Source organism: Echinops telfairi, unplaced genomic scaffold (assembly GCF_000313985.2).
Source record: "Echinops telfairi isolate 266 unplaced genomic scaffold, ASM31398v2 ScPeMD7_7424;HRSCAF=8462, whole genome shotgun sequence".
Taxonomy (NCBI): Eukaryota; Metazoa; Chordata; class Mammalia; order Afrosoricida; family Tenrecidae; genus Echinops; species Echinops telfairi.
The window spans coordinates 48,854,072-48,868,097 of NW_022111324.1; the positions used below are offsets into that span (position 1 = coordinate 48,854,072).

A 14,026-nucleotide genomic window follows, 5' to 3' on the forward strand; every position below is an offset into this window, starting at 1 on the left:
TGCTCGCAAGTGAAACTGCTTTTACAAAAAAATTGACTGTGACCTTCCCAGAAAACCTTCCCAGGTGATGCCACTGGGTGCACTAACTTAGAACGAGTTGCCCAATGCTTGCCTAATGGGAAAAATTTGGACCATGAAAAGTCTGCTCTGCCCACTGCAATTCTGGTTTATTTGGGGTACCCCCTTGTATATATCACTACAATTATTTGAATAGCCCTTAGAGCAGCAGTTCTCAACCTGGGGGTTGAAAGACCCTTTCACAGGGGTCGCCTAATAGTCCTGCATATCATATTTATATTATAATTCATAAGAGCAAAATTATAGTTATGAAATAGCAAGAAAAATAATTTTGTGGTTGGGGGTCACCACAACATGAAGGACTGTATTAAAGGGTCGTGGCATTAGGAAGGTTGAAAACCACTGCCTTAAGCGACTTGGTCACATTTGAGGCAGTTTTTAAAACTTTCGGTGTGTAGAATGCACTCCCTGGTTTGGGGAGCCTGCCTAGTGGGTCACTGAGGTGCTTTTAAAGGTCTAGCCAGGCAACCAAACCACACCCACTGCCAGCCAGTCAATTCCCAGTCCCATAGGGTTTTCAGCACTAAATCTCTACAGGGGTAGACTACCATATCTTTCTCCTATATAATGACTGCTGAGTTCAAACTACTTCCCACTTGGTTAACAGCCTAGCGCTTTACCCACTGCCACCAATGTTCCCTTTAGCCAGATAGGACATACTTAGATTTTTGTTCCATCTGTGTTGTATTACATTACAGATACTATATTATGTTGAGCAGATAAACAGATTCATCAACTTAGCACTGACTACTGTTAACATTTCAGTGTGTGTTCTTTCTGATTGTGATTTGAGTGACAGTTGACAGCACATTGGTTTTCCTTTCAACAGTTCACACACATTTTGTTGCAAGACATTGATTGCAATCCCCACAATGCAACATCACTCTTATCACCTCCTCCTCTGGTTGCCATTGTCTTTAACGTGTCCCTTCCTGCCTTCTGACCTTTATCCCTGGGCAGGTGCTGCTCTTTTTTTAAATCATTTTATTAGGGGCTCATACAACTCTTATCCCAATCCATACACACATCAATTGTGTAAAGCGCATTTGTACATTCATTGCCCTCATCATTCTCAAAACATTTTCTCTCCACTTAAACCCCCGGCACCAGGTCCTCGTTTTTCCCCTCCCTCCCCGCTCCCCCCTCCCTCATAAGCCCTTGATAGTTTATAAATTGTTATTTTGTCATATCTTACCCTGTCCGACGTCTCCCTTCACCCACTTTTCGGTTGTCCATCCCCCAGGGAGGAGGTCACATATAGATCCTTGTAATCGGTTCCCTCTTTCCTACCCACTCTCCCTCTACCCTCCCAGTATCACCACTCACACCACTGGTCCTGTAGGGCTCATCCTCCCTGGATTTTCAGTTCCTATCTGTACCAGTGTACATCCTCTCGTCTAAGCAAGGTCGAATTTGAGTCGTGGGAGCGGGGAGGAAACATTTAGGAACTAGAGGAAAGTTGTATTTTTCATCATTGCTACATCGCACCCTCACTGGCTCATCTCCCCGAAACCCCTCTGCAAGGGGATCTCCAGCGGTGCTCTTTTGTTCTTATATGGCTGATTATTCGTAAAGTGTGCACCTCCTTGATGTAATTGTTCACCCTATAGACTTGTATTGGTTGATGGAGCCATGGGGCAGAGTTTTAAGTTTCAAGCATGAAGAGTGACTTAGGGGCCAAGGTCTTGGGTTCTGCCGATCTCGTGTCAGGTCATGAAGTCTGGTGTGTGTTTTTTTAAATTTTGAGTTTGGTTTCATATTTTTCTCCCAGTCCATCCAGAACCTCTTATTGTGATCCCTTTCGGGGCCATCAGCAGTGATTGCTGGGACCATGTGGTTCTTCTGGTCACAGGGTCTTAGACACTGAAGTTCCTGTGGTTCATTAGCCCTTTAGACTAATTTCCATTCATCTTCGCTTTTCTTCACACTTTGCACAGGACTGGGAGAGACCAGTAGATAACTTAGATGTCTAGGGTGTTTTTTCCCCTCTTAGGATGGTTTTATGTATATTTTTATATGTGAGATCATATTTTTACATAATTTTGTAACTTTAAAACAAATAACCTTATTTCCACAGCACAAAAATAATCTTAATGCAAAAAACCCACTGCCATTGAGTCAATTCTAACTCATAGCAACCCCCTGAACAGAATAAAATTGTTCCTGTGGGTTTTCAAGACTAAATCTTGAAGGGAGCAGCTATATTATACGGATGTTCCACAATTTTAAAAAACAATCTCTAGTATTTGAACATTTAATTTCTAGGTAGTTGTTAGTAGAAACAAGATGGTGATAAACATCCCGGTACAGCAGCATTTTGTGTTTTTGCACACTATTTACATTAGTATATAAATTCTAGAAATTAAGTTGTTAGGTCAGGTTAAAGGTTTTAAGTTATGTTAGGTGGTACATACTTATTGCTGACTTAGGTTAATGGCGAGGCTGGGTTTCATTCTGCAGTGCTATTCTTATAAGAAGATAGGTTTGAATTTGGATTTCCAACTGTGTCCCAATGTTTCTGAAACCTGGCACTTGATACAAAAGTTTGTAGAAACATCTCCCATACCCTAATGAGTTCTTGTCCCACAGCAGTGTCCATGGACTCTAACGGAGACCAGCGTAGGCAGGAACTGGAGGAGAGAACATTGAATCTTTGTTGTGGTTGTGGTTGTTGATTCACTATTTTATGGGAAGCGCTCCAAGAAATTTGTTGTTGTTGTTTCTGTCCCCACCCCACCCCCATGACTGCTTAAATTGATTTCTTTTTTTTTTTTTTTTACTAAATAACATACACACTTGGTACAGAAATAAAAAGCTCTTATGTTTTCCACAGATCTATAAGTAAGAAGGATAAACTCTCTTTGTTTTTGTTTAAAAATAGTCTACTTGTACCCACAAACCATAGATGATGGGCACACGGTGTTCATCGAATGCTTCCTCGTCTTTGCCCTTCGCTGCAGGGTCCTCTGTTACAGATAGCAGTGTCTCGTTTTGTTTGGTGTGTGTATGAAGCTTTTTTCCCCTCTAAATTTTATTTAGTTTATTGAATTGTATACACAGTAAAACATACTCCCATTCAACAGTTTGTCTGTGTATAATTTTGTAACCTTGATTTCCTTCTTCTGGTCATGCAGCCATTCTCACCCTGCTTTTCTGCGTTGTTCCTCTCCCATTAGTATAAACCAGGGGTCCTCAAACTTTTTAAACAGGGGGCCAGTTCACTGTCCCTCAGACCCATTGGAGGGCTGGACTATAGTTTAAAAAAAACTATGAACAAATTCCTATGCACACTGCACATACCTTATTTTGAAGTAAAAAACAAAACGGGTCAAAAACACCCGGTGGGCCGCATGTGGTCCGTGGTCTGTAGTTTGAGGACCCGTGGTAACTCACTGCCCCCAGGGTTCCTATTTTTGAATTCCTCAAGTTGCTGTTGTCAATCTGACCCCATATAAATAGTTTGTAATGCTCATAATGCTCAAGGCAGATTTTTTGTTGCTAGTTAAGCTAAACTATTAGTTTTAAGAATACTTCAGGGTTATATTTGGTTTGAGGTTGAAAGGGTATCTCAGGGCAGTAGTTTAAGGATCCATCCTGCATGACGTCAGAAAATCTAGAGGCCTTGAGAATTTGAAATTCTGTTGTGCATTTTCCCACCTTTGATCAAAATGTTCAGTAATAGTAAATGGATGCCATCTAGCACTTCTGCTCTGATAAAGGAGGCCATTGTTCATAAAGACACTTAGCTGTACATTGCATGTCCTCCTCCTTTACCTGATTTTACTTTTTCCTCTTTGAACCCAGGCACTGCGCTAGGAACTAGGAAATCAAAAGGTTGCATAAGGCCAGTTACTGAGTTGTCAAACCCATGGGTGTTTGGTTGTACACAAGCAGCCTTAGCAGCTACTTTCTTCTTTTTGTTGTTGTAACAAACATATCACACAACTTTAGCCAGTACAACTTATTTATAGGCATGCACCTTACTGACAGTAACTATAATGATTAACTGTACTACTCTACCTTTAATTAATGTGATTTTCCCCATCATTGTTAAACTCTCCTTTACCCTTCCTCCCGGCCCCTGATAACCAATGGTTTCTGTCTTGTACATTTGCCATTTAAAAAATCTTTCTATGTAAGGTCATACTATATTCTTTTGTGGTTGACTTACTTTGCTCAGCTTTGTCTTCAAACTCCCATCTAGTGCTGCAGTGAACATTGGCCTGCAAGTCTGAGACTCTGCGTTCAAGTCCTGTGGGTATTGCTGAGGTGGCTGGCTCGGGTGGTAGTTCTAGTGTTATTTTTTGGAGAATCACCACACTGTTTTCCACAGTTGCTGTAACATTTAGCCTTCCTCGAGCCAGGCATAAGTTCCAACTTACCTTGAATCTTCTCCAACCTTTGTGATTTTCTGGGTGTATTACTTTATCTTACCATCTTCTGGGAGTGTAATGGTCAGTTATGCATTGAGCTGCTAACTACAGTGTTCTTTCAAATCCACCAACCACTCCACAGAAAAAAGGTGAGGTTGTCCTGTAAAGATTTAAAGTCTCAGAAACCCAAAGAAGCAGTTCTACCCTATCCTGTAGAGTTAGAATTGACTTGATGGCAGTGTAGTTGGTTGCAAGGCTAATGATGATGCTAAGTATAACAAAAGTGCTTGTGAAAATACTGCAGCTTATGTCAGTTAGATAAAAAGCACCTAGTTTGCCAGAAATGTTCCATGTGAAAAAAATTAAGTCCCATTAATAATCTAAACTGTCGATTGTTTATTGAGGTAGCAATGCTCACTTAATTTTATGTGGAGCAGTGTAGTGCACTGTAAAGAATGTAAGGAAAGGACATAGCTAATCCTTAACAAAAATTGCCATTATAGATTGGCATATACATTATTCACATAAGATAGAATATGGACAGAATGTTTTTAAAACTGTATAGGCAAATATTTATATAATTGAGATTTGGTTTTAACAGTATAATCTTATTAGAATGATTTAGAGGAAGAAAGTTGGAAGAATTCACCTGAAATGCTTTCATTGTCTTCTCGTTTTAGGATTGCATTTTAAAGACGATTTCTGTGCTTGAGTGTTCTTGTGGAAGATTAGCCCGTTTCAAGAGGACGTGGAGCCGGTCCTCACTTTGAGGAAGAAGTGGCTTGTGCTCCAGAAGCCACTTCTCATCTTAGGATCCACCCAGCATGCCTAATCAAGGAGAAGACTGCTATTTTTTTTTCTATTCTACATGCACCAAAGTAAGAATGAGTCTCTGAGCCAGCTCTTACCTAGTGTCGAGGGTAAAACCATCCTAGCATCTTAGATTGGTTTTACATTTTCTTTTGCTCAACTATTATCTACAGTGCCTTGAAAAACTCAGTGTGCCACTCTAATTTTACCCTCTTTAGTGAACTCGTTTCCCTATGTTCCCTACCAGGGAAAGGCCGTGCTGTGCCATCACTGAGTGTTTGTTCGTCTATGGTATTAATCTGGAGTGCCTTTGAACTGAGTGCTGCTAACTTTGGTTGTGTTTACTTTGTCTTTAATGAACAAGTGGGTTGGATTATATAAATAACTTGAAATCGTAATGGGTTGAATTTCACTTAATCACCCCCCACACACACACACCCTGATTTCTTCCTAACTATTAAGCATGCATTCCATTTAAGAAGAGAAAGCCATCTTCCTAAATATGCATTTGCAGCTTCTGTGTTACACTTCCTGTTTTTCTGCAGTGCTGTTTAGATGTATAAGGTGGCTTCAAAAAGTTTGTGGGAAAACGCTATTATCTGTTTTTATTTTTTACAGCCTTTTTTTGCCATTTTAATTCCATTTTTATATGAACTTTTTGAAGCCCCCACCTGTCTGCTTTTTTCAGTTTTTTCTTTGTGACTAAGTCTGTAAATATATATGTTGTGGTTATAAAAACTTTCTATTGGAAACACGGCAACTTGCCCAACAGCCTCATTGTGTTTGTCCGATGCACAGAACATGCAGTGAAGCATGTCATTATAAAGAATCCTAATCTCTTTACCTTCTGGTTTTCTAGCCAAAGAAATCAAGGTATATGAAAGATATTAGTGATAAACTGTGGACTTTATTGAAAGAGTGCTCGTGACTCCCACGTGTTCCCCACCATCTCCCAGTCTCTCGGTCTGTGTCACCCATGTTGTCAGCTCAGATAAAAGGCACTGTCAAGAAGCACATTGAAGAACTAAGAGGTTTTCGTCCTCAGACTGTTCTTCACCCATCTCAGTTGGTTTCTGCCTTGCCTGCCCTTGCTCAGGCCTTTGTGCTTATCCTATGAGGAGATTCTTACTGTAGACATTCCACCTATGTACTTTGATGCTTACCTTGTGCTTCTCTGTCTTTACAGGGTGACAGCTGCCCATTCCGTCACTGTGAAGCTGCTCTAGGAAATGAAACTGTTTGCACATTATGGCAAGAAGGACGTTGTTTTCGACAGGTGTGCAGATTTCGGCACATGGAGATTGATGTAAGTTTTGAGTTTGCATTCTTATAAGTAGTTTGGGGTGATGAGTAGCCCAATAAAAACCAAAAACAAAAATATTACATTTTACCATGTGGGTTGAATTTTGATTTGTTAATGATTCAATGAAATGTGTGTCTTGTTATGCTGCTCATTTAATGTCTAAATGTTGAGCATAAACAGGTATTATCCTTCTACAAGGCAGTTTGGTAATATATCTAGAGCCGGAGCGCGCGCGCATGCGCGCGCGCGCGCGTGTGTGTGTGTGTGTGTGTGTGTGTATGCACGCACACACATACAGGAAGTATCTGTGTATCTATATTTATTTTTGGAAATGATTTCACACTGAAAAGTTTCAAGTGCAGTATTAACTAACTCTCACCCCACCCCTGCCCAGCTATCTGAGAGTTAACTGCCGTGCCAATCACCTGCAGATAGCTTCATGAGTATTTCCCACAAACAAGAGATCGTGTGGTATAGCCATACTATTGCCATCAAGATTAGAAAGTTAATATTGCTCCCCCCCGTTTAATCCTTAGATTCCATACACGTCTTGCCAATTGCCCAAGTGAGGCCTGTTATAAATAGCAACACGGGTGAGTTCAGAGTCAGATGTTACATTCATTGTCATGACTACATAGTCTACTTCAGTCCAGAATAGTTGCTCTTTCTTTCTTTGCCCTTCATTAGCCTCAACACTTCTGTAATTACAGATGATTTATTTTACACAGCATCCCTCGATTTAGGATTGACTGCTATTTTCTCATGGCTAAATGCAGGTTGTATATTTTGGGCAAGAAGCTCAGAGAAGCCACAGTCTGTCTACTCATTGTGTGATAACAGGGAGCATATAGTTTTATTTCCCTGTCACTGATACTGCTAATTGAAATCACATGATTAAGGGAGTGTTGGCTAAACTTCTCAGCAAATCTTTTCTTTAATAATTAGTAAGTACTACTTATTAATTAACTAAGATGCTTGAGACACTGTAAATGTCCCCCCCCCCTTTTTTTATTTTTTCACCAAATGAAAATTCTTTCTAGCTCTGTATTGATGCTAGTGTGAACTCCTGGGTTTCTTCTTTTGTTCAATGTTATCATTCATTACTGTCATTTCGTTTTCATGCTCAAAGTGAGCCATAGGGTGTGGCTAGTAGTAGGAGGGCTTCCAATTGTTGTGTACACTGATGTGTGTTCCCATCTTTCTTTTCTTTGATGACCTAATAAGATTTTTCAGGCTCATTTTGTACTTTTCCTATTCCGGCCTTGGAATCAACCATTTCTCCAAGGATCCCTGGTTCCTTTCAGTGAAGAATGTTTATAGAACTTAAGACCATGGCTGCTCCTGCTTAGTCACTGCCTCCAGGTCCTCTCAGTGGACAGAGCTGGGGGATATATAAGTGTATATACATGTTCACACTTACAGCAATATTTATTAAAATAGGTCATGAGGATGGTGCTGGTGGAGGTGATTGAGTCTGTTCTGACTCGTGGTGGTCCCGTGCTCCGTAGGGTTTCAAGGCTGGGGTCTTTTGGAAGCAGCTTGCCAACGAGTGGGTTTTAGCCTTTCAGATAATAGTATAGTGCTTTTAACCATTTGTGCCACCAGGGTTTCCTCTCCTTGCAATATGTATTGAAATTTATGAGATCACATAGATACCTCCAATTCCAAGTTCAAACAACATGGCTCTTCTCTCCAAAAGTGAGAACCCTTGTCTCCATTGCCTATACTAGCTTTACTGCTTGGTCAGCTCCCCGTTATGGAAACCACTATTGTAGCATAGCCTCTTGCTTTGCTTTCCCGCTGCTTCTTCACGCAAGAGGTTCCTATACAGAAATAGTCCTCTCGCTTTGTGTCAACTCCAGCACTCCCTGCCAGACTTCACGAGGACCCCTCCGTTACTCTGCTGAAGCTCCCACTGCCTTGCAGAGTGTTCTCCTCAGCCTGCTTGCTCTCCAGCTCAGCCCCCACTCTCCCCTCAGGGGGACACCTTGCCTTCCTCACCCGGCTTAGTCTTTGATGCCCCTCCATGGAAATACCCCCTCACCCTACCTTGAACTGGTCTGCTGCACAGAAGCCTGCTCAGGCTCCAACACTGTGTATCGGGGCAGGTTCCTGTGCATGTGCCCTCCTAACCAATCAGGGGTTCTGATGCCCGCTTTGCTATGTGGACATTGTCCTCAGCCCTGTCAAGTGCCAGGACCCTAATCTGGGCCACCATGTGCCTTCCTCATCCAGCATGGATGCCGGCCTGCAGCCCCACCTAATGATTTTGGACTTAATCTCTTGGGAGGGCCTGGGTAAGAAGGACAAGGGTGTGTGTGTGTGCGTGTTCGTGTTCCGCGGGAGTTTGTTTACAGACTCAGGGCCTCAGGTGTTCAGCGTAAAGCGTTATTTGCACAGTCTGGGGACCTTGAACCCCTTATCCATCAACTGTTGGCTGGGAACATTCCAAGAACCACCTTATCAGATGTCAACCCAATGCTATTCTGGCAAGTAGGCCTCCTTTTGAGGATCGCAGTCTCCAGCCTGCTGTGTTAACCTTTCCTGCACAGAGGTTAATCTGGCTTCTCTCTCTTCAGACCCTCTGTGCCATCTGTACAAAAGAGGTATATACAGACCTGTAGCATAATTCATAATAGTAAAATCGGAAATAGCTGTTCTTCAGTTAAAATAAATTCTGACATAATGGCATTCTGGACAGCTATTTACAAGCATTTTAAAATGGAAAATTCTTACATATCGTTAAGAAAAGATCAACATATTTTGAGTGAAAGGGGCAAAGGGTTTAGCATTATCATTTATGGAAAAAGAATACTAATGTTTTTGCTTGCCACATGCATCCGAAAAACAATCTTGAAGTAAAAGGAGTAACTTAACAATGACTTTGTGGGGGGGCGTGGATAGAAAAGAACCATTTACTGTGTATCTCTTATCTGTGTCTGAAACATGTGCTATGTTACGTGTCAATAGCTGCATAGGAGAAGCATGTTCATATGGGGGATGTGTTGCTCAACTCAGAAACCTACAAAATTATGTCGAATTCCTTTCTTTTAAACAAGTGTGCATATGTGTGTTTATGACTAAAAAATAGAAGGTCTATATAAAATAAATGGTGCTCTTTGGGTATTTTAGCATAACAAGCATTTATTTCTGTTTTTTTAAGTTATTTTCATGTTTATGTTTTTAGTTAGAAATAAAATCCTATAAGTGTATTAAATAGATCAAATCAATGTCAACTAGCTCCAGCATAAAGAGGGGGGGACTATTAGAAACGTCATCTATAGTTTAGAATTGTTTCCTGCAAAGGAAGAACTCAGTAGAGTAAGGAGTGGCGATTAGGTTCTGGTTTGCAGGAGAAGTAATTGAAAATTGTTACGCATTCTTACCTTAAAAACAATGACAGCCATTACACCTACATTTGGGGTAAGAGGGGAAATTTAATTCTACTTTTGAAAGATAAAGATACTTGCTGTACATTTTGACTAATCAAGCATGTGGCAAAAAATGAGACCATACATTACTTTTTTTCTTTCCGAATTACCTTTCAGAAGTGTTGAATTTACTTTTGTTTCCATTAGCAGCATGTGTGCTGCCTGATTTTTCCATGCCCCAGAAAAACATGTTATCAAATGTATCAATCTCACTACAGTAGGTTTTGATCTTCAGCATTTTTTATGCCTTTAGTGCTTATTGTTTCTCTCATAGGCCTCCATATTTTAAATTTCTGCATTAATATTGCTAGTCTTTGCTTGGATTTTAAACCTTAAGCTACCGGTTGTGATAAGAGTCAACACGTGCAGATAACTAATCAAAGGGCAGTGATTTTTTCAGAAATGCTTGTTACCTCTTGCATTTTGTATTTAAGTATATAATAGAGAAAATTAGAGGAATCAGACCAAACAGATGAAAGAATTTTCACAAACTGAGTATACTTAGCTGACAGCACCCCAATCAAGAAATGGGATTTTGCCAGTGTTGTGTGTGCATTGTCACTCACTGCACCTCCAGGGCTAGTCCCCTCTGACTGCCATAGAGAAGTTGTGACTATTTGGAACTTTATCTAAATGGAATCATAGAATGTGTGTGGCTTTTACGACTGGCTTCTTGGCCCTGCATCTGGGTGGTCCATCTAGCAGTGGCTCATTATTGGACAATACTCAATGACTATTGCGATCTAGCCCTCCTGGTGCTGATGTCCAGGTGGGTGGTGTGCATTTGGGAGCTATTTTGGAACAGTATTGTTCGGACATCCCATTGGGGGGGGGGGCACGATTCTTTATAGGGGTCATTTGCAGAACCTGATGTTTGTGTGACCCAGAAGCTTATTCCCAGGTGTGCTGCAAGTATGCTTCATTAAGGGCAGGTGACCTTGGGAAGCAGATAGGCCATCTCTAGTGTGTTAAACAAGCCTTACTTTGAAGTCACTCGTAGGGTGAATTTGCTGAAAGCCTTGAATTCTTGGCTCCAAATTATCACTGCAGTTTTACTAGTCCTTCCTCTTGCCATAGCATTTTGCTGGGCAAAGTTATATAATCATCATAAGAAACCAGTTGGTTAGGGTTAGGGTAAAAAAAAAAAAGAGAGAGAGAAAAAAAGAAACCAGTTGGTCTAGCTAATGTTTTTCCTACTTTATAGCTAAGAAGACTAAAACTTCAGAGGTATAAGATGATTTGTCTAAGGCCACATGACCAACAGCACAATAAATATGTCAAACCTTGTTGCTTTTTTGCTTAGTTTTAACGACTATCATCCTACCACCAAGGTTTAGGCACTTAGGGACTCTAGGATGAGGGCAAGGAGGAAAGTATCAGAGAAACGACTCCCTTAGCACCTTCATCTCCTCACCTGGCTTAAAGTGTGTCACGTTCCACAGCAGCTGTTCTTCCTGCTTGAAAGGGTCTCACGGCTTCAGGTTTCTGAACCCTGTTACGAACTTTAACCCCCACCCCAAAATTCCCCAATTAATGTATCACTCTGGGTTTTTTTAATTTGAGGGGGGAAATGTGTTTGTCTTTCCTACAGAAAAAACGCAGTGAGATTCCTTGCTATTGGGAAAATCAGCCCGTGGGATGTCAAAAGCTAAACTGTGCTTTCCATCACAACAGAGGACGTTACGTGGATGGCCTCTTCCTGCCGCCAAGCAAAAGTGAGATGCTTGTCATTTTTAAGAAAGCTTACTGCCTCACAGACTCTTCTGCCTACTCTACAGCGAGCAGTTATTGAAGGCTTTCCCTCCAGTTGAGTCTAGATTCAGTGACTTGTACGCCATTTGCTGTAAGCCTTGCTTCTTCCCAAATGTTTCTAGCAGTGACGGTTTAATTCATTTCTCATTTTCCTACGAGACCTAGAGAAGTTTTTAAAACGTGGGTCTCCGGGCCCTGCAGTAGCAAAGCTGACCCTCCTCCTGTTTGTGAAGTCACGTTTACTGGAATGTCCATCCTCATGTCACATTCTGAGGCTGGCTTTGTGCTGCAAATGCAGGGTAGAGTGGTTGAAAACAGTGGCTTCATAAAGTTTGTGGGAAAACCCCCTCATATGGCCTACAAAGCTTAACGTATTTACTGTATAGCTCTTTACAGAAAAAAGTTGCTAGCCAGGCTGTAACCTAAAATACCACTTACACCTGACAAAAAGCTACTTTGTTTTGGGAAATGTAAATTGTAGATAAATGTTCATATGATAAAGGGTAGGAGTGCCCTGATCCTGTACTGTTTATGATACATAAACTTTCAGTTGTTTCCAAGCCCCTTTTAAAATAATTTCCTCGTGGATTTATCAGCCATTTAATGCCAAGTCTGGTGTGATTAAATTTGATGATCCCATCTTGTCACTTCTGTTTAAAGGGGGAAAGTAGGTTTTTTCCTTTATGGTTTGGGTCAAATAAGTGTTATCTCCTATCTTAGAGCTGCTACTTTGCTGAGCTCAAGTCCTATAATTTCAGTATTTAAATATGTAAAATTTAAGATCTCTGTGCACCTTGTAAGGGATCCCTGGTGACAGTGGGCTACTACCCTCAAGGTCAGCTGTTCAAATCCACCAGCCACTGCAAGGGAGAGAGATACCATCTCTGACCTAATTTGCAGTGGACCCAATGGCAGTGGGTCTGTTTTGTTTAGGCTTCTTGCATCGAGCAAGGAGCCTTGTGGCACTATGGGTGAAGTAGTCACCTGCTAAGGGAAAGGTCAACGGTCCAAACATGTCAGCCACTTCTTGGGAGACAGACATGGTAGTCTGCTGTGGTGAAGATGAAAGCCCCTGCTACGAATCAATTCAGACTCATTGGGCTCCTATAGGACAGAGTAGCACTGCTCTATAGGATTCTAAGAATGTAGATCTCTCTGGGAGCAGACAGCTCTATCTTTATCCCTTGGAGTGGCATGTGAGTTTGAACCACTGGCACGAGGCCCAACACTTAACTGCCTTGTAGAGAAATCCCATGGATCAGTAGAGTCGCAAGTTGAATTGATGGCAGTGGTTGGCTTTTGGGTCATTTTATCAGCAGTGTAATGATTACCCTTTTATTTATTTTTTAATCATTTTACTGTGTGCTCATACAACTCTTATCACAATCGATACATAAATCCATTGTGTCAAGCACATTTGTATATTTGTTGCCATCAAAACATTTTCTTTCTACTTGAGCTCTTGGTATCAGCTCTTCGGTTTTTTTCTCCTCCTTCCCTCATGAACCCTTGATAATCTATAATTTTTTTTTCATGTCTTACACTGTTGTCCGTTCCCTAGTAAGGGGGTTATATGTAGGTCATTGCGATTGATTCTCCCTTTCTGCCCCCACCTTCCCCTTACCCTCGTGGTATCGCTGCTCTCATTATTGATCCTGAGGGGTTTATCTGTCCTGAATTCCCTATGTTTCGAGCTCCTAATAGTACCAGTGTACATCCTCTGGTCTAGCCAGATTTGTAAGGTAGAAATGTAATCATGATGGGGGCGGGGTGTGGGGAAGCATTAAAGAACTAGAGGAAAGTTGTATGTTTCATCGGTGCTGCACTGCACCCTGACTGGCTCATCTCCTCCCTGCGATCAGTTCTCTTTCTTAGAAGCTTCTCGTTCTTTATATTTTGACACAACTAACTGCTTTGAGGATCCACTGAAAGTCAAAGGCTTGTTCTCCGCAAGAAGGCACCTCTTCGGCATAAAATTTCAATAATTCACAAAAATCTTGAAGTCCATACAAACTCTCTGTTCCAGGCCTAAGGGACCACTTAAGTCTCTCATTTTTAATGAGTGGAGGGACACAATCAAGTCTGTATTTTAGAAAGGTGAGGTGTACATGGAAAAGGATGCATAAATACATACTATGTACGTGTTGGTGTTAACTGCTGTCCAGTCGGCGGCACTGACTCCCAGTGACCGTGCGCAGTAGAAAGAAGCACGGTGCCAGTGCATCCTTTGCCATCTGCGCAATTGTCCCATCTTTGAACCCATTGCTGCGCCACTGAGC

At 41.4% G+C, this 14,026-nt stretch overlaps 1 protein-coding gene across 5 annotated transcripts in view; it reads left to right on the plus strand.

The window, feature by feature from the left end:
- ZC3H11A (zinc finger CCCH-type containing 11A) overlaps positions 1–14,026 on the plus strand; it is a 50,066-nt gene that overhangs the window by 13,311 nt on the left and 22,729 nt on the right. For all 5 annotated transcript variants that reach the window (XM_004699824.4, XM_045298018.1, XM_045298017.1 and 2 more), the window contains 3 exons: positions 5,132–5,329; positions 6,448–6,567; positions 11,587–11,710. In XM_004699824.4, coding sequence (XP_004699881.1) covers positions 5,276–5,329; positions 6,448–6,567; positions 11,587–11,710 — 298 coding nt within the window. In that variant the 5' untranslated portion in view covers positions 5,132–5,275. The remainder of the gene's footprint in view (positions 1–5,131; positions 5,330–6,447; positions 6,568–11,586; positions 11,711–14,026) is intronic.